Source organism: Ceratotherium simum, chromosome 16 (assembly GCF_057802395.1).
Source record: "Ceratotherium simum simum isolate JZ-2026a chromosome 16, ASM5780239v1, whole genome shotgun sequence".
Classification (NCBI taxonomy): domain Eukaryota; kingdom Metazoa; phylum Chordata; class Mammalia; order Perissodactyla; family Rhinocerotidae; genus Ceratotherium; species Ceratotherium simum.
The window spans coordinates 9,678,528-9,699,144 of record NC_141915.1 but is presented as its reverse complement, the minus strand read 5'-3'; the positions used below and the strand labels follow the sequence as shown (position 1 = coordinate 9,699,144).

General features: G+C 48.5%; 1 protein-coding gene across 2 annotated transcripts in view; it reads right to left on the bottom strand.

Moving 5' to 3' along the window:
* Positions 1 to 20,617, bottom strand: part of PIK3R5 (phosphoinositide-3-kinase regulatory subunit 5) — a 72,801-nt gene that overhangs the window by 13,965 nt on the left and 38,219 nt on the right. For both annotated transcript variants that reach the window (XM_004433071.3, XM_087440424.1), the window contains exons 2-5: positions 14,541 to 14,656; positions 12,529 to 12,629; positions 10,059 to 10,127; positions 9,090 to 9,228 (exon numbers count right to left, since the gene is read on the bottom strand). In XM_004433071.3, the coding sequence (XP_004433128.1) occupies positions 9,090 to 9,228; positions 10,059 to 10,127; positions 12,529 to 12,629; positions 14,541 to 14,643 (412 nt within the window). In that variant the 5' untranslated portion in view covers positions 14,644 to 14,656. The remainder of the gene's footprint in view (positions 1 to 9,089; positions 9,229 to 10,058; positions 10,128 to 12,528; positions 12,630 to 14,540; positions 14,657 to 20,617) is intronic.

The following is a 20,617-nucleotide window of genomic DNA, read 5'->3' as shown; positions in this document are numbered from 1 at the left end:
AGGTGGGTACTGGCGGGCGGGAGCAGGCAGCGGGTAGTCACAGTGAAGTTCAAACGCCTTGCCCAGGCACGCAAGCCCCTTCACAATCCCGGCCTCGTTTACCCATCTAAGCTTCCGGCCGTTTCTAAGTTGTGACTCAAAATGGCCATTCTGCATAGGACAGCTGACTATAAAGACAGAGGATGCATGACAATCACTGCTTGTGTCACCAAGCAAGAGCTGGTACTGAGTTGATGATGCTCTTACGGACACATCCGTGCTGAGGACGTGGCATGGTACGTGGGCTCATGTGAGGCAGGCAGCAACACCTTGACCCAGTTGCCTGTCAGTCTTCTCCTTCGAAGGCAAGCATCACGATTCCCTGGAGTCAGCAGTGCTCACATGAAGTGGGGGAAGAAGCCCAGCCTTAACTGTATCACAATCCAGCACGAGACGACCCTGCGTTCCTCTCCAGGATCCACGGTTAACGTCAGCTCCCGTGTGATAGCTGGAGAGTCTGCTCTACATCATACCCTGACACAAACACTCCAGCAGATGGGTTTCTCTTATACTTTCCTCCTTTCTAGGGGTCCCTTGAGTGGCACTTTCCTGTCCCCCAGCTCTGGGGTCCAGGATTCCAGAGAGTCTGGGGGAATTGGGGACTGGGGCCCTGGGCAGGAAGGGAAGCACAGCCTTCATTGTGAATAAATAAAGGTGGGGGAGGGCGTAACAAGGAACACTCAGAACCCCGACAGCGGATTCTGGGAGCAGAGAGCTGCAGGCTGGGAAGGGATGTGGCCTGTGCAGGTTAGGAGGCGAGAGGAAGATACTGAGGGGAAGGAAACCACGGGCAGAACTCCACGCAGGCAGAGTGGATTTGGTTCTTGGAATAAATAGGCCAATGGTGAAAAAAAGACATGCTGTTCTGTACAAGTGCAGCAATGCCGCGAAAATGCCTGTGGGATGAGGCCGCCAGCCTTGCAGAGCCACCAGGCCTGGGGGTGAGTGACGTGAAACCTGCCACCCCAGCCCTTTCGCCACCCGGGACCAGTCCGGGTCTTCCAGGCCAATCTTATAGTAAGTCATATACGGCAGAGACTTCTAGGCATCGACCCAACACCCATCCCTCTTCTTCTTTACTAATAGGACACTGGGCAATGGATCTAGTTGATAAGTCACATCTCTCATCCTCCCATGTAGGTGTTGGGTAAGGCTTCTGAAAGACCCCTTTTTACAACCCCTCCCCCACTTCCTCCTTTCTCTTAACTGGAATGGGGACATGATGGTCAGAGCTCCAGCAGCCATCTTAGATCATGAAGTGACCTTGAGAATGATGTTTCCTGCTAAGGGTGGCGGAGCAGAAAGATGGGAGAAGGCTGGTCTGGAAGGTTTATGGGACCACTGTGTCAACCCTGGACTGCCTTCTGGATTTTGTGTTTTTAATGTAAGAGGAAAATAAACCCCCATAAGTTTAAGCCACTGTTATTTTGGGCTTTCTGTTATAGGCAGCCAAGTTAGTCCTAGCTCATCACACCCTGTGATTCTGGAACAGCTGCCCTCCACTCCTTTCCCTAAATCTCCCTCTGATACTATGATATAATAAGAAATATATATTTGGTCTTAATGTCCTTTTCCAGCTGCAGGTTCCTATCCAGGATCCCATGTTGCACTTAGTTATTTCTCCTTAGCCTCCTCCAGTCTATAACAGTTCGTCAATTTTTCCTGGTCTTTCATGATCTTGACAAGAGTCCTGATCAGTTACTGTAGAATGTCCCTCGATTGGAATGAGGTTAGGCAAGAATACCATATAAGTGATGTTGTCTGCTTCCTAATTACTGCTTTTAATTGTAAAAATCTGTTTCATTGACATTGTGCTATCAAATACTCAAATTTTTAAGCATTATTTTTAATCCTTTTTTTGAAAATGCTTTTAGTCAATCATGATTAAGACTTTAAAAAGTAGAGATTAGATTTCAATTATACAGTTTCCCCCCTGCCAGTTGTGTGCCTCACCCTGGCTTCTTATCAGAAAAGGGTCAAGAATGAAACGGATCTCCCCCTGTGACACTGTGATATAAGAAGAAATATATATTTGGTCTTCGTCCCCAGTTCCTGGGACAGAGCTCCTAAAACCCTTACAATTTCCTGAGTAATAGTGGTGAGAGGACCATCTTTTGTTATTTATCACAAGTTCCTTTTAACTGGACCTGAGTTTATGCCACTGAGGTGACTCTCGGTGGGCCCCTAGACAGCTTCAGGATGGAGGCTGGTCCCCTGAAGGAACCAACCATGTGATGAGAAGGTTGGAACTTTCAGCTCCACCCCAGTCTTCAGGGAGAAGCGAGGGGCTTGGAGATTGAGTTAATCACCAATGGCCAAGATTTAATTAATCATGCCAACTTAATAGAATCTCCATAAAAACTCTAAATAATAGGGTTTGGAGAGCTTCCGGGTTGGTGAATGCATCCACGTGCCAGGAGGATGGTGTAGCCCAACTCCACAGGGACAGAAGCTCCTACACTTGGGAACCTTCTGGACCTCACCCTATGTACCTCTTCATCTGCCTGTTCCTCTGTATCCTTTATGATATCTTTTATAATAAACCAGTAAATGTAAGTAAAGTGCTTTCCTGAGTTCTATGAGCCATTCTAGCAGATTACTGAACCTGAGGAGGGGGTCATGAGAACGCACAATTTGTAGCTGGTTGGTCAGAAGTAAGGGAGGCCCGGACTTGTGACTGACATCTGATGTGGGGCCAGTCTGTGGGACTAAGCCCTTAACCTGTGGGTCTGCGCTAACTCCAGGTAGTGAGTGTCAAAACTGAATTGAATCATTGGACACCCAGCTGGTGCCCAGAGAGTTGGAGAATTGGTTGGCGTGTCAGAATGTTCTGTGAGTAAAAACAACACAGAACCCCCCCTACTAGTCAATGATGTTTGACTTTCTTTCAAGGCGTCTAAACCTTTCATTCTATAATCAGAGACAAGAAGTAGAAAATGCAAATGTCCCAAGTAATATCCCAAGAGAAACTTATTGCCACTGAAGAACACCCAAAATTCACCTGCCACCAGCTGAATTCACTGGCCACCAGCTGATGGCAGGTGTGTTCAAGCTTGGACAGGAGGTTGGAGGGTGGGAAGGCAACAAGTGAAAGGAAAAGGGGCAGGAGACATTGCCCAAGGGCGGAAAGTGCTGGGCAGCCAGGGCAGCGCAGGGTCTTTCCGTCACGCACAGTCACCTACCTGTGCCTCTTGGTAGAAACAGCTTGTTGCAAACATGAGGATGTAGTTTTTGGAGTCAAAGAATATGGTTTTTGGAATCAAACAAAACTCTTGTTAGCCATGTGACCATGGAAAAGCTACTTAACCGTCTAGCCTTCAGTTTAATCCTCTAAAAGATGGGAATAACAGTAACTACGCAGGGGGATGTTCTGAGGATGGAGGAGACCGGCCCTTCGCAGTGTATAATGCACCATAAGCACACAGTAAATGCAACCATCGCCATCACTGCCATCATCATCATCAACAACAATTACAGTCCTACTTTTGACAAGTAGGCTCAGAGAGCTTATGTAACCTGTCCAAGGTCATCGGCTAATAAGTGACGAAGCATAGGTCCTTGTCATACCAAGGCCCATGTTCCTTCTCTCACAATTGACTTTATCGCTTGGGCAAGAAACACTGAATTTCCCTGAGTCTTGGTTGTCTCATGTGTGTAATGGGAATGGTATTGCTTTTCCCTCTCACTCCTAGGGCTGTGGCCTGGATGAGATGCAATCATGGAGGTCTGCATGCTTTGAAAACTGCAGAGTGACCCACACATATGACGCCTGCTGTTGCCCCTCAGGGTTACAGATAAATTCTTTGTAGGCAAGTATTATGGTCTGCACAGCTGTGTAGAGTAAGTATTCAACAAACATGTGGGCTGAACCCAAGAGGGCTGTGGTGGGCAGGCCCCGACAGCACTGACGTGAGGTTTCCTGCCACCCCCAAAGTGGAGGCAGTAGGCGACCCTGTTGGGGGTGGAGTCAGGAAGAAGAGGGAGGCCCACAGGCTTGATAACCCGCCAGCTTCCTCTGCCACCCAGCCACATCAAAGTGGGAGAAACTGTTTCACTCATCTCCATGGCAACTGACTCCCTAAGGCTCCATGGGTGGAGGGCCCAGCTCCCCAGCTCCCTTGTTATCTTCTCCCTGTGACCTTGCCAGGACCCGTCTCTTGAGCTAACACCACTCCAAACCCTACTGCCCCCAGCAACGCGCAATCAATGTAGGCCAGCATTACCCTCACAAACTGCTCTGAGAGGGAGGCGTTATTATACTCTCATTTTACAGATGAGGAAACCGAGGCTCTTCTAAGTTAAGTGTCTTGCTGAAGGCCCCACGGCTCCAGGATTTGAAACCACAAAGGCCTGGTACCCAGTACTGGTAAGGACTACGTGATTCAGCCTGTCTCTCCTCCCTGAGCTCTGTCCCTGGTCTCCCTTCCTGCCCCCCCCCCCACTTCTTCCATTGCCTCCCTCAGTGGGGATCACTGGGGGTGGGACAGACAGCAATAAGGCAACGATATTACCACCTTACAAAGTCACACTAAAGCATTTTCTAACAAGCCCACTTAAAGGTCATGTAGAAGAAGGTAATTTGGTTTAACTTTCTATTTGCTACTGATGAGGGCTCAGGTTCTGTGAAATTAGAACCTAACTTGTGGATGTGAGATGGTTAGTTTTTATTTGTAGAAAATATAACCTCAAAGGTTATGGTTTTATTCCCCTATACAGTATTAACTAATTTTGCAATCTTATTCTAGCTTACATAAGAAACTTCTATCAGTTTCTTATCCCCTCCTTTAAACCAGCTCTACCGTCTTGCTGGTTCCCTCAGCAACGAGTTGAATTGTCTTTGACCCCAGCTCACGATACATTTGCATGTGTTGGGTTTTTTAACTGTTTGAAATTGACTCTCTGACATGAGGAGTTAAGGGTTTCCTATTCCAGTTCTGTGTTCCCTGGGAGAGAAGTTCCTAGCACAGGCAGCCTGGCCAAGCCTCCCTCTCTAGGCTTTTACCTTTTCCTCAGTCACCGGGTATCTGAGGCCTCACCTGGTCACAGGGGCAATGTTTAGAGGAAGGCCCTCGGCAGTTAGTGACGAGGGTTCCTAGGGTCCTCCCTGCTCGAGTACAAAGGACCCTCATTCCATTTCCATCTCCAGTTGCTGCTCTGCCTGGGTCTTGTTCCCCAGCCTTAGAACCCCATTGTCCCAGAGTCTGGGCTTCACCACAGCCCGCCCCTCTGCCCCACATCTGCTTGCTGGGCTGCCCAGAATGGAGTTCCTTCTCAGCTGCCCACAAAAACATCTCAAGGCATGGCATGCATTCAGCTAAGGAGAGCCAGTTGGTTCTATGTGAAACTGGGAAGCGGTCTCCTCGCACGCAGGTGACAGCCTTCCCCCAACCCAACCTCTCCCTTACCCATTACAAAGTAAGACAGAGTCATTTAAATCTTTAGTATAGACTAAAGGCCCTGCCAAGGTATGTGCATTTTAAATCCTTTCCGTCTAAATTATAGAAGGGAAGAAAAGCTTTCCATTCTTGTTGAAGGAATTCTGGTCACCAGCAAGAAGCCCAGAAGCGATCTAGATCTGTTCGTTTTGGAGGGCAGAGGGGAGGAAGAGAATGAAAGAGATTAACCATAAACTGGGTTGTTCATTTCGGTTGCCTTAGAAAGTTAGGTTGGCTGACTGTCTATTCATCATGTGCCCAAGTACCTTTCCTAGTCCAAGCCCTTCTCCTCAGGGCCTTCCTAATTTAATTTTTCCACCCAAGTCTCTACCATGAGGCGAAGTCTGTGTAATAGATAGATGTTGGGGATAGCCTGCTCTGCTCCTTTGTAACAACAGACAGCTGATTGGTTGGGGGAAGAGGGATCAGCTTATTGGTTGGGGGAAGACAGATCAGCTGACTGGTTGGGGAAGGAAGTCATGCACCCCCCAAAGGAATTGACACACAAAGCTTCAGTCCCGAGCTTTCTAGGGTTCACGAGTTGTTGGGGAGTAAGATTTGGTACTTCTGTCCTGTGTGTGTTTAATGCGTATATGAGAATGAAGTGCTGTAAGTACTAAACAGGGCCTGGTGCGTATACAGATTTAAAAGAAAAAACAAAACTGGAATTGCAACATGCATAGTATTCAGGGGCCTGCTTTTTTTACTCAAGTTACTCAACCTCTTTTGATCTCAGTAACTCTATTTCTACAATATCATTTTTAATGATTGAATAGCATTCCACCAAACGACTTTGCCACAATATGCTCAACTACGTACAAGATTTAGGTTTTTTGGAATTGGTCGATTATTAGAAAGAGTGCAGCGATGAACATCCTTGTAGATAAATCTTTGCACATCCATAATTATTCATCAGGATGAATTTCTAGGAATGGAATTACTGGGTGAAAAGATATTCTTTGTAATGCTTTAGAGAACACAGCCCCCTTTTCCTGATCAACACTGGTATTTTTGTTCTTTTTTTATCTTTGCCAATTTCACAGGGGAAAAAAGGTGTCTCACTGTTTAGTTTTGCATCTTCTTCATGACGAGCGAGGGTGACTATTTTGGGGGTGTTGCTCAGCTGCTTAGGGTTCGTTTTTATGTGTTTGAGTCATGTCTTTTATTCATATTTCCATTGGTGTGTTTGCCTATTTTTAAATTGACTCAAAAGAACTCTTCATGGGTGTGAATATTAATTTTTATTGCAAATATTTTTCTGTTTGTCATTTACCTTTCACTTATAGTGAGTTTTGCCATATAAAAGCTTTAAATTTTATACTCTCTAATGTGCTGGCCTTTTCTTTTATAATTTTTGCCTTGGGGGTCATGTTTGGTAACTCTTCTCTGCTGTAGGCTCATGTAACCTGTTTTTCTTCTATTACGCTTATGGACTTGTTTTCCACACTTAAACCTTTAATCCATCTGCAAGTTATTTTTATGTTTGGTATAGAACTCAATTTTTTTTTGGAGATAGAATTCTAACTCATTTTTTATGGTCTGTCAATCATCCTGACACCACTTATTAAATGATTGGTTTTTTCCATCACTGATTTAAAAGGATGCCACTTTGTCATATAATAAATTTTTATATATTTAACATTTCTAGCTAGTCTATTTTGTTCCATTAATTTATCTGTTCTTATACCAATAGTGTACTATTTTAATAATGATAGCCTTAGAGTACCTTCAAAGACCCAGTAAGGGACATATCCCATTCTTACTCTTCTTTAAGAATACATAAATAGGGGCTGGCCCCGTGGCATAGCGGGTAAGTGCGCGCGCTTCGCTGCTGGTGGCCTGGGGTTCGGATCCTGGGCGTGCACCGAAGCACTGCTTGTCAGGCCACGCTGTGGCAGCGTCCCACATATAAAGTGGAGGAAGATGGGCACGGATGTTAGCCCAGGGCCAGTCTTCCACAGCAAAAAGAGGAGGATTGGCATGGATGTTAGCTCAGGGCTGATCTCCCTCACAAAAACAAGCAAACAAAAAAGAATACATAAATAGGGGGCCGGCCCAGTGGTGTAGTGGTTAAGTTCACGCGCTCCATCTCGGGAGCCTGGGGTTTGCAGGTTCAGATCCCAGGCGCAGACCCGTGCACTGCTTATCAAGCCATGCTGTGGCAGGCTTCCCACATATAAAGTAGAGGAAGGTGGGCACAGATGTTAGCCTAGGGCCAATCTTCCTCAGCAAAAAGAGGAGGATTGGCAACAGATGTTAGCTCAGGGCTAACATCAGATGTTAGCTCACAAACACACAAAAAAGAATACATAAGAAATGCTACTGTAGAGCATTTATTCTTTCAGATAGACTTTATCTATTTTGTTAAATTTTAAAAGATATTGTGGGTATTTTGATTGCAATTACATTTATTTCCATAACACCTGATGTTACCACAATATTGACTCAATCTAGCAACATGTCTCTTAAATTATTTACCCCTCAGTTAAGTTGTTTTAGGTTATTCACATTTCTTTTATATTTTTAGTTGCCATTGTAAATTGTTTTTCCCATTATGTTTTCTTACTGGTTAGTGTTGTTATATGGGAAAGCTCTTAGCTGCCTGTCTGACTATCTTTCAGGTGATTCTCTTAGTCTTGACAGATAAGCAATTGTTTGATCTCTATGTAATTAAAATGTTATCTTCCCTGAAAGAGGAAATATGCTTTATTATTTTTTTTTGCATAGGCAAAATACTTATAAGCATGAAGAGGAAGATTATTGACTTAAATGGAAATGCCTCTAGTATTTCACTGTGGGCTGTTGCCTTATTAAGCACACTTCCATATATTAATAGTTTCCATATATTAGAGGGGTTTTGAATATCAGGAATGGATGCTGAGTTTTATCAAATGTTTTAGAGGCATCTACTGGGATGTTTATGGGACTTGATTCCTTTAAGCTACTGATGTGATGAATAACTTTAGTATGGGGCCACCTCTCAGTAAATCATACTTAATTATGTTTTCTCTTGCTCTGCAACAGTTTTCTTAGAGCTCGTTTTCATGTCTATTATAGTACCTGCAATTTCTCAAGAACTCCTACTTTCAGAACCCATGAAAACTTAGCACCAGGCCCTGTCCACACTTGTCATGGTGCCCACCAACCTGTCCATTCCCAGCACCAGCCTCCTTCGCCGGCCAGGACCGAATCTATCCACACATGCATTTCCCTATTTGCTCCTGAGGCAAAGAGAAGAAACAAGGGCCTCTGTCAATATTGTGGGGGTTTCTCTGCCTGGCCTAGGCAGCCTCTGAGGCCCCTTGGCTAACCAGAGCACAGGCACAGACCAGGTCGTGGGATCTCCTTGCCTCGAACCTCTGCTCAGCTTCCCCTAAGAATTCCTCCTGGAGTTACCGCCTGTGTTTGCTGCTTTCAGCCATCTGATACTGATGCGCGCATGGTACACACAGCACCACGAAGAGGAGACTCCACGGGTTTGAAGCAGGCCATGGGCAGAGATGAGCTGAAGGATATGAGGTGAGGAGAGTCGTGGCCAAAGAACAGTTTCAGAAGAGCTGGAAACCTCCTGACCGCATGATTCCTGCCCCACATACCTGCCGCCTCAACACTTACCTGGGGCCTTGAGTTCAGCATCGATGAAGGTGAGTAGTTCCTGGCAGATGCTGCAGTAAGGAACAGGCCAGGTCAGGAATCGGTGGTAGGTTCTGGCTGCTTTCAGAAGGAGATCTGAGTCTGGCGGGAAGTGTGGTGTCTGGGATGGAGAGGGAGCGGCAAGCAGAGAGGTCTGGGTGAGAGAAAGCTCACTGATATTCCAGAACAGACCCTGCTCTTTTTCTGGAATGTTCCACAAAGGGCACACGTTTCCTGGCAGCAGTACATCCAAGGACAAGGTCAGGAAGAACTGGAAGTTACCCACAGGGAGTGAGTTACAGATGGGCAAGATGGCGCCCAGGGGTGTCTCTATTGTGAGGGCTTTGTTTTTACCAAACATAGCACTTACCCCATACGTGAGAGTGACTCGCTGAAAAGCTGTCACCTTGGTGGTCACCCAAATGAGTGGCAGCCAGGTGCCACTGCTGCCACTCATTTTGGGGAATGGTCTTTAGTGCCTAAACCACCTTTATTTAAATATCCACACTAGAGGCAAATGTTTGCTCTTTGAAGTGGATTGACTCAATGTACATGGAGTCATTTGGTGCCACCGGTCTGGTGAATACAGGATGAGCACATTGGGTGAAAATGACCCCTGGGGTACAAATTGTGGTGGACATAAAATCTCTCCACAGAATCTGTTTCGTGGCTTGTGACCACGCTGTGACAGCAGTTCCCCTATGGGAGCCCAGATATGCTAGGCAAAATGGTGTCCACGTGGAGTTAGTGGAGGCCCCTCAAGACGGCTGCTCTGAAGCCATCAGAGGGTTGACACGCATTTCAAGCATCAGTGTTTGACAGTTTCTTTCTCTGTGTTAATCTGTAGAGGTGTGAGGGCTACGGCCCCCATGGTGTTTGTTCTTCCCTCCCCTCTTTGCCTGTAGTCCCTCCCCTCTTCCCTCCCCCAGCCTGGCCCACCCTGGAACTTACACAGAGGACAGTGGAGTAGAAGAGCAGGGCCAGGGGGGCGAGGAGGTCATAGGTGCCCTTCTCTAGGACCTGTGGGGAGGACAGGGGAGGAGGGGTGAGGCTCATTCACAGGGTGCAGAACAGAGCAGCACTTTCTTGTTCTATTCTTTCTTTTCTTTCTTTAAGTGAAAAGCAGCGTAACCACAAGACAAAAAATAGAAGTTAAAAAAAAAGAAAGCACTCACAATAACCCCCTTCCAAACTCAGCCACAGCTAGTGTTTCAATGTACTTCTCCTTACACCATTTTCCTGTATATATTCTCCTCTACAGAGTTGTAATCGTAGTGTATATATTTTTAATTTTAATGTCTTTTACATATAATATTATGAATTTCTGTTTTGCTACATGGCCTCTAAGATCAACTTTTTTTCTCTTCTGGTTATACATTTACCTGTTATTTGTGTTGTAAATATTTTTTCCAATTTGTTGTTTGTCTTTTGTGTGTGTGTGTGAGGAAGACTGGCTCTGAGCTAACATCCATTGCCAATCCTCCTCTTTTTGCTGAGGAAGATTAGCCCTGAGCTAACATCTGTGCCCATCTTCCTCTATTTGGTATATGGGATGCCGCCACAGCATGGCTTGATGAGCAGTGTGTAGGTCTGCACCCAAGACCCAAACTCACAAACCCCAGGCCGCCGAAGCGGACCACACAAACTTAGCCACCGTGCCACCAGGCTGGCCCTGTTGTTTGTCTTTTAATTTTATAAAATTTTTTTATGTACAGAAATTACAAGTTTTAATTTTTTCCTTTATGGAGTTTTGCTTTTGCATGCAAGGATCATGTAAATATTCACATATTTTTTCTTTTTTTCTTTCAAGCTTCATTTTCTTAAATTTAAATCTTTAATCCACCTAGAATTCCATCTGCTGTATGGTGTGAATGGGGACTCTCACTCTGTACTTTTCCAAATCTTTAGTCAATTTCCCCTAAAACAATTAATAAATCTTACTGGTCCAATTTTATTATATATTAAGTTTTGTTTATACCTTTGGATAATATCCATCATTTTTATTAGCTGTATAATATTCCTTCCAGTAGATCTCCATAATCTATTAGTTTTGTTTTAGACATTTAAGATTATTTTCTTGCTATTTTAAATACTTTTGCATTGAAAACCTTTGTGCACATTCCTTTTTCTATAATTTGGATTATTTATCTAGGATAGTATTCAAGAAGTGGAATCAATGGATCAAAGACTATAAATATATTTATGATCTTTGAAACATATTGCCAAATTGCTTTCCAAAAGGATTTTGCAATTTATCATATCTTGTATGAAAGTACCAGTTTCACTATAACCCTTCCCTGCATTGGTTATTATAATTTTTTTGCTAATTTGCTAGGCAAAGGCTGTCTCATTATGGTTCCCTTTTGCATTTATTTTATTATAATTGAGGCAACATTTTCCCGTATTTGTTTACAAGTTCTGCTTATTCCTTTTTGAATCATCTCTTTGATAGAGCCCACCCACCACACCACATACACACACGATTTAGAATTCTTTGGTCCAAATGATAAGGGTCTCTTGGCCCATTCTGGAACTCGTCGGGGTTGAAGACACACAGAAAGCCTCACCCTCTCTGCTGTGCCTGGTGACCTCAGCAGGCTCAAATTTAGAATTCTCCTTCTCTTTACCCTGAATAGACCATGTGTCTGATACATCTGCTGCTCAGCCCTTTCTACAGAACCCTCCCCTATTGATACACGGTAGTTGATCCTTTATATTGGAGTTTATAAGTTAAGCACTCCAGAGCTGGTTTGGCTCTTCTGAGTTGGTCTGCTTGTGATCAGGGGACAACAGCACCAGGTAAATGGTGGTGCCAGAACAGGCACCTTGGGGGTCTTGATAAACCAAGACTTGCAAAGGGACAGCTGACTGAAAAAGTCACATGTTTTCCAACTCAGTCATGTATTCAAAACAAAACTTAAAAGAGAATTCTCTACAAAAGAGCCAGAATCCTCTTTAGGGACACACAGCTGTTCTGGAACCCCAGCCCAGCTCAGCATTCAATGCACTCCTTTTCTTAGTCATAAAAATCTACTTATTGAACTGTTAGAGGAGGTCTCAGTATACTTCCCAATCAGTTTTCTCTGTCATGTCTTTGTTTTTATGGATCTTTTTGAGAAAAGGAATTCGGTAGAGCTTCCTCTTTCCTTTCTAGTCAATTCCTTGTCTTACAAGCAATGTCTGTCTTAGGAAGCAGCTTAAACTCAGGACCTTGCTTCATGTGTCTCGTGTTCTCATTGAAAGGACCACACCCCTTCCTAGCAACTTCCATTCACAAGCACCCCTGAAACAGAAAGATTCTAGGTTCCCAGTGCCTTTGCCAAGCCCTTTGGTGGGACAGGCACCCCAAAACTGACCTTCTCTGGGAACCTATCTGTCGACTCTACGAGGCCGATCCCAGCTCTGCCCTTCAACCCCTCACCTCTCGGGTTTTCTGCAGGATCTGTTCGAGGAGGATGAGGAAGTGGCCCGGGTCCCTGCTGACCAGCTCCTGTAGGCTCCAGCAGTTTAGACACAGCCCAGCTGGGAAGGGAGAGAGAGACCAGTCGTCAGTTTGGGGTTGGAGAGACGTGGGAATCCCTGGGACTGTACTGGGGCATCCCTTTCTAAAGTAAGAGTCAGAAAATTCTGGATCAACACTCAACCCTACCATGCCCCATCAAGACACAATGACAACTTTCTTACTCCTGCGTATACAGGAGGCTCAGGGACACCGAGATGGGCTAGGATCCCCCGCCCATCCCAGAGGACAACGAACGGGCCGGGGTTCTGCTCCCCCAGCCTCTGGAGAGCACCTGTGCCCACAGCCTGCCCTGCCCTGCTTTCCTACAGGGGGAGCCAGAACCTCCGAGATGCAGGGAAGGAGGGTGAACGCAGAGATCTCTGCAAGAATCAGGAGAGGAGCCACAGGGCACTCCACCCCAGGACACAAGGCTGAGTCTGCGACAGCCATGGGACTTCCCAGGACACCTGGCAACGGAGCTTGGGAAGGGGAAGCTACATTCATTTATGTTTTGAAAGCTACAATGGGCGCTTCGTCACTCTGCAACTTCCCCAGACTCTCTTATTTTGTCAGTCTCTGTTTCCCTGCAGTCAGCAAGGGTAAACCCCTAAAAATTAAAGGGGTGATGACAGAGGCCTGTGTGTGTGTGTGTGTGTGTGTGTGTGTGTGTGTGGTGTGTGTGTGGCGGGGAGTGAGAGCAGCAGGGACGGACGTGGCCTGACCGTGAGTGTCACCGAGTTTAGGCTCCAGGCTCCCTCATGTACTCAGGCTCCTTCCAAGGTCGTGGAGGCCCAAACAGTGTCACGTGGTCACAGGTTTTTGTAAAATTGGCAAAAGTCAGTTATTTTTGTATTCTTTTACTGAATGATGGCCCCTCAATTCTATAAGCTTAGGCTCCATCAAAACCGGGGTAGGAGGCAAGAAAGAAGAAAACCGCCATTTACAGACTGCCTACTGTGCGTCAATAAGGCGCAAGGCCTTTGCATACATTATCTCCATTGGGTCTTTCACCCTCCCTTCAGGAAGCGGTTCCTGTTATTATTCTCATTTCACGGACAAAGCAGGCGAGGTCCTGAGAGGTTAAGTGACTTGCACAAGTTTAGACAGCCAATGAGAGACAGTTTTAATCCAGATCTGTTTAATTCCAAAGGCCAAGGAAAGCCTCTCAGAGGAGGTGACATTTGAGCGTAGACCTGGATGAGAAAGAGCCAGCTATGCGCAGTTCTCAGGGAAGAGTTCCAGGCAGCAAGTGCAAAGGTCCTGAGGTAGGAAGGAACCAGGTATGTTCAAGGAGCAGTGGGTGTCTATCTCATGGGGTAGTTACAGAGGCAAGTGAGATACGGGTGGTGAAAAATCTTTACAAGCATAAGGAATTATTACAACTAGGCACCAGCCTTCAGAGACACAACTGCCTCAGCTTGTGGATACCCCCATTTCTCAGGCCTGGGGAACATGGAACATGGAGGCTTCCTGCTCCCTGAAGCTCTGCTGAGATTCTCCCTTGTTCTACAGGGAAGAGGAGGATGGGGCTGTGGAGGGAACTAGAAACCAAGTAAACAGGAGAATTCTGGGGAGAGCTGTCTATGAATTCACAGCTGCTCTTTCAGAATCAGCAGCTGTGGTTTTTCTAAGCAGGTCAATACCTTCTTCAGGAGCTGTGCTTCTAGCACATGCTAAGGAAGCGAGCTACAGGTCTGAGGAGGATGAGGAAGACAGCACGGGAGACTGGAGAAACTGCCACACACTGAGGGCCTGCCCTCCTTCAGGTGTGCGCCGAGCACCTGCCCAGGTGGGGTCCAGGGCCCTGCTCAGGTCACACAGACAGGGTTGGAGCCAGAATCTGCCAGCTTCCGTGCCTGGTCCAGTGCTCACCGCAGCCCCTGAGGCTTCCTTGGGCCCTAAGGATGCCTCCCCAGCTCCCTGGGACCTACCTGACCAGGAGGTGGTGCAGCGGCTGAGGCTGAGCCCGTGCAAGCAGCGCTCCAGGGCATGCTGGATGCGGTCCTCCGTGCACGTCGTGGCCCCTGGCTGCATCCTGAGTCATCGCCTGCATGGGGGACAGACACTGGTCGGCCTGGAGAGCCCAGGCTCGAGGAGCACATGGGCCAGCAGGGCAGATGGCAGAGACAACGGGCACTCATAGCCCAGTGCCACCAGCCCTGCTATGGCTGCAATGCTGTGGGCGCCACACGAGGGGGCCTCCGGCTGCCTCCAGTGCTGGACTGGCTCATGGAGGTGCTGCCTGAGGGCAGGACTGAGCACCCCTGCAGCCCCACAGCACAGAGCTACAGGAAGCGAGGGGTCAGGGATGGCAGCTGAGAGGCGGACAGGGGCCGGCCTGCCCCACTGGGCAGTGGCCGGGTCTCCAGGAGCCCAGGGAGTGCCCAGACCACAGTGGGCTGGGTAGGAGGATCCCAAGGGAAAGATCAGAATCACGTGGGGGACTTTTTCTGAACTTCCAGGCCTGCATCCCCCATCCCTCAGGGACGGGCAGGGAGCCTGCTCCTGATGAGAAGGCCACAGAGTCTCCCTCAGTGTGCTGGGTGCTCCGACGCTGAGGCCCGGTGGGGGCTGCCTTCACACGTCCCCCACCCCGCCACACCCTCTGCTTGGATGCCCAGGCCACGGGCACCTGTTCCTTTTCTGCCCTCACTTCCACTTTGGCCATTTTTCTTTGCTTTCTCTGAAGCTTGGCAATGTTACGTTATTCAGAGACCTCGCTTGGCCTCTCTCCTTTGTTTTCCTGAGGGGAGAACAGGGGTGCTTAGCTCGGGCAGGGGGGCTGCTGAGGAGGGGATTTAAGAAGGGGTTTTAGCACGAGATGGGGAACTGTGCGAAGTGCGAAATTCTGAGAGCCTCCAGCAGGGCCAACCCAGCTTCTTAGTTATGTGGGAGGGCTCCTGGGTCCCTCGGGAAGCCGTGACAGGTAGTTTAGCACAGTGAATGAGCCTGGCCTCTGGCATCAACAGACTTGGACTCAAATCTCGACTCCGATATTTGCCAGCCGTGCGACTGGGCAAATTCTTCAACTTTCTGAACCTCAGTTTACTTATCTGTAAAATGGAGATGACGATGGTCCTAACCCCACAGGGCTGAGGGAAGGTTAAATGCCAGAGTGGATATGCTGAGCAAGCTTTCAAGACACGAAAGCTATCATGCTACAGTCTTTGCCACGATCAGTCTCTGCCACGATCAGTCTCTGCCTTAGGCATTTCGCTGCGCTCACCCCATCCAGGCAGACTCCGTCGCGGGCCGGGCAGGTCAGGTCACAGAGAGAGGCTGAGGAAGCAGCAGTCCAGCTCTGTGGACCTGGGGACGGACCAGGAAACCACAAGCAGAAGCACGGAGCTCAGAGCTGAGCCATGCAAACGACATGCAAAGAGCTATGAATCCTAACGTGGATCCAGCCGCACGACTGCAGCATTCAGCTCTCGCGGGCCCTGTAGGCAAATCCCCCTACGTCCCCAGACTGGGAGGAACTACGTGTCCCCCGAGGGAAACAAAAGCCCTTTGTGAGCTGTGCAGCATCACTTCATGTCATCCCTGGGATGGGGCAGTGGTGGGCGCACAGGGAGCAGCTTGCAGGCATTCATTCTTTCATGTATTTACTGAGCACCTACTATATGCCAGGCACGGAGGACACGGCAGTGAATGAAGCCGGCATGCTCCTTGGAGGGAGACGTAGACATTAAACAATGTAACAGACAAAGAAAGAGCCATTGCAGGAGGTGACATATGCTGTGAAGAAAGTGATGGTGCTGTGCAGGGGCCGAATGGGGAGTCCACTCCAGATCGCTGGGAGGTCAGGGAAGCCTCTCAGAAAGGGACATTTAAGCTGGATGAGGAAGCCAGGAGAGAAGTGAGGGGGAAGAATGTTCCAGAAAGAGGAGAGAGCATGTGCAAAGTTCTGCACGCAGGAACGAGCCTGCCAAGGACTGAGACCCTGGAGCACAGGGCCAGGGCCCAGGACCGACCAGCCTTCCAGGTCCCACACCTTCCGGCTGCTGAGGTGGTGGACTGAGTTCAGAAAAACTCTCCCTGGTGACTGAGGACCATGGACCTGGGGTGTTCCCATTAGTGCAACTGGATGCCCAAAGACATCCTTGGGTCCTTCCAGGGCCACTTGCCCAGTCGGCTTTGGGCCTTTTGTCTGCTGACTCCTCCAGGGGTAGCCCAGGCGGTGAGTCTGCTGACCCTGAGCCCGACCAGGCAGATGTCAGGTTTCCCGGACCCTCCCTCCCTGGACGTGCCGGAACCTGGCTGTCCTTGGGAATGAGCACTGTGAGGAGGCCTCGCTCTCCTGCCTTCAGTAGCAGCCCAAACACAGGACCCTCTCAAGCTTGGTCCTATTCAGGCTCAGGGCTAACGGTGCCTGCTGGAAGGAGCTAGAAGACCAGGCGCCTTCAAAACCATGAGTTGGGCGCATGAGCGGCTGGCCTCTGTCCCCACAGGCTGATTTTTCTACTATTAGCCTCAGGGGAGGTGCTTGGAGGGAGCTCAGAGGTTGGCCCCCCACCAGTCCTTCATTTTACAGGAGGAGAACTGAGACCCAGAGAGGATAAGGGGCAGCCTGGGGGTAGGGGCCAAGCTGGGAGAATCGACACTGGTATAAACAGACCAGAGTATCGGGTAGGACTTCTATTTTCCCAAATTAGCTGAGGCCCGAATCTCAGCACAAAAGGTTCTCAATGACATACAAGCTAAAGTTCTAAGAGTCTCAGTGAGCTGTCAGGGATGGGGGCAGGCAACTATGCTGGGGGCTCGCTGGGAGGTATTGGTACAGACCTGGCACAGCTCCAACCTCCCTGGCAATACAAGAAGACTGGGAAGAGGTCAGGCGTTCCTGGGGGCTTTCCTTCCTCTCCCCAAAGCCAAGGGCAGAGGGGCTTGCAGCGACTCCCTTATTCAGCCCAGATGCCTGCCAGGTGGGGATGCTGCCATTTGGTTTTCAGTTCACTCCATTCAGCCAGCAGAGTTGCTCTGTGCCACCTGTGAGCCATGGGAGGGCTAAGAGGAGGAGCAGGAGGGGCAGCTTGCAGGCCTACTGTTGGGGAAGGCAAAGGTGTGAGCTCCTTGTGTGTATGTGTGGGGTGGATACTAGGAATAAAAGCTGGACTTGAGCTGTTTTGTTGATACTGGAGGGCCCCCAGAAGGGAGAGGGAAACAGCAATAAGAGGCTGAGGATTGGACCACCTTTGGGGGAAGCTGGAGGGAGCAGGATGAAGAGATGGACAATCCGTGGCACAGAGAAGTTAAACAACTTGCCTAAGGTCACACAGCTAGGAGGTGGCAAAGCCAGGCTATGAACCCAGGGAGTCTGGCTCTTGACCAGTACAGGGCACTGCCCCTCGGCACGGTCAGATGCAGTCACTGGAGGAAAGGTAAAACCAATTCATGTTTCTACCCCAACAAGCGACACTCAATTAACTGTAACATGATCTTGCTCTAAGAGACCTAGACTCCCAGTTGCTGGGAATCTCGAGCCCACCATCTGTCTACACCAGCTGCCCACTACAGCCCTGCCTCCTGCAGAGAGGATGAGGACTCACAGAAGCAGCACTCTTGGCTGGACCGGGCCATGACCTGAGGTGGTGGCTTGAGAGGCTCAGGCCTTCTCTAGCTTGGAGCAAGGGCTGAACCATGTCAACTGGGTTTAAAGATCCCTCCATCCAGTCCCTGCTGAAATGGACAAGTTGGTTGTGTCACGAGGCAGGAATGAGTCACTCTGCCCTATTGTGTCCCGCTGTAACTGATGCAAATGAAAGATGGAAATGAACATTCTCAGCCAACACCACCTCGGCCACACCTCTATCCTTAGGGGGTCAGGACACAGTGTCCTGGGGCTGCTGTGAGCAGCCTTCACAGAGCCTAAAGGCTGCTCCCCAGCACCCCCTCCAATGCCTGCTGGCCCAGGTTTCTTCCCTGCCCCCTGTGACTTTCCCATCTTCTGGCCTCAGTGTCTCTGGCTGTTCGTTGGAGACAATCAAGACCTTCTCCATGGATGGGCCAGATGTACCCAGGGCACTGGGCAGAGTTCTGGGTGTGCCAGCCTCCCTGGCCTCCTGAGGCCATCCAGAGCTGCCTCAAGCTCTTTTCAGCGGCAGAACTTGCCCAGGGCACTGGGCCCTGGGAGCTGAGGGAAAGAGGGGCCCAGCCCGGGGATCCTCAGCTGAGCTGCCCCGGGGGTTAACCCAGCACACCGTGGCTCACCGCCTGGCCCCTTGGCACGCTCATTTCCGTTTGATGAGTCAGTCATCAGCCGTTTCTTGTGACTTGTCAGCAGAACCCCAGTGGCTTTGGGGCGGAGATGAAGGGGGAAGAAGGTGGCACCCCTTCCTCCTCAGGGATGATGCCTTTTTTCAAAGGCTTGGCAAGCAAGGCCTGGCTTCCCCTGGCATCCCATTACCACCCCCTGTTGCCACTAGCTAAGAGGAGCTCCTATTGTGAAATTCTAGCTGCTGCCGGGAATGCGAATGCCCCCCTTACCCGCGGTGAGGTAGTGTTGAAACGTTCAACAATGGTGCCTGCCCCGACCTCCAAGTTCCTCTTCTGAGCAAGTAAGGATGAGTCCTTACTGGGGACCCTGAACAGGACAGTGAGGCCTGGAGTTGGGGGGGGACCCCAGAGGGCACAGAAGGAGACCTCTTCACATGTTGACATGATCCGATGATCAAGATAGGGGTCATCTTCCCTTATATGCAGGACTAGTCAGAGGGGCAGGGTCTGCCTGGGTACAACGTCCTGAGGCAGCCCCACATGGGGCAGGGAGGAGGAGAACAGCAGAACTGGAGGGCCCACATCTCATAGGCAGGGAAGCATGGGCCTCCTGGCTCTGGTGGGTACCCCACACTGCTTCCCAGGTGTTCTGGAATATTCCACGCCCATGCTTTGAAGCCTTAGTCCCACAGGTGGGAATAAGAGAAGCAGCAAGGTGTGTGGTCCTGCGCTGACCCCACGCACTTTGGTCCTAGTCACTCCTCCCTCTCTCCCGTCCTGTCCTGTCGTCCTCTGTGGCTTGACCTCCTTCTCTGCCACCTCTCCTCCTTGTGACTGCTTAAAGCAGAATCTCTCCTGCCTTAGTTTTCACTTCTTAGTTTTCACTTCCAATGCAGGAAGGATACACCAGAAACTAAGGAGATTGGAGTGAGAAAGGGGTGGAAAGGATAAGGGAATGAGATAAGGCAGATGATGAGGAGCAACAATCCGGGGTACCTTTATGCATGGCTTTGACTCTTAGAACCACAGAAAAATATTTTACATACCCCAAATTAAATAAATAAATCGACCAGGATATGGGGGGGAGGTGACAAAAATGGAAGAGAAACAATAACAAATTAACCTAACTGTGTTAGAAATGATTCACATGACCACAATGAAAGGGATGGCGAATGAAAGAACTAAACTGAGTAACTTTGGAAAACAGTATCTTGACTGGATACTGTAAGGCTGAAGACAAAAAAAAAAAAAAACATAAAATACTGTTTTCTAGTTATTAAACCTGTTTCTCATGGGGACATGGGATAAAAATCCTGAAACTTCTTTATCTGTATGCTGGGATTGAACAAATAAGTAAATATATCATAGATAATGAGAGCTGGTTTCTCACTGTTGGAGGAAGAAGTTACAGATAAGGAAAGGGAGAAGTCCAGAATGAACCCACCTTATGGCGTTGGATTGGAATTAGAGAAATCAGTATGAACTCATGGATTTTAATGTATATACAGATAGATACATATAGGAGTGAAAAAAAGGTGTGTATGTGCTTGGATTAATAAGCACACACGTATTTTCTAGCTCCATCTGCTGAGAGAGCCTAGAAACAACGATGTCCCAGGAGCAATGAGCACATGTGGCGCCCAGACCTTGGTTTATAAATACCATTCTCCAATCAAAGGGACCTGTTCTCCTTAGAGAAATGGCTGATTCTAGGACTGGCAGGAAATATACAAGATAAACCTGGAGCATCTTGTAGAGCCAGAAAGTAAGTCAACACTTGAAAATGGATGGG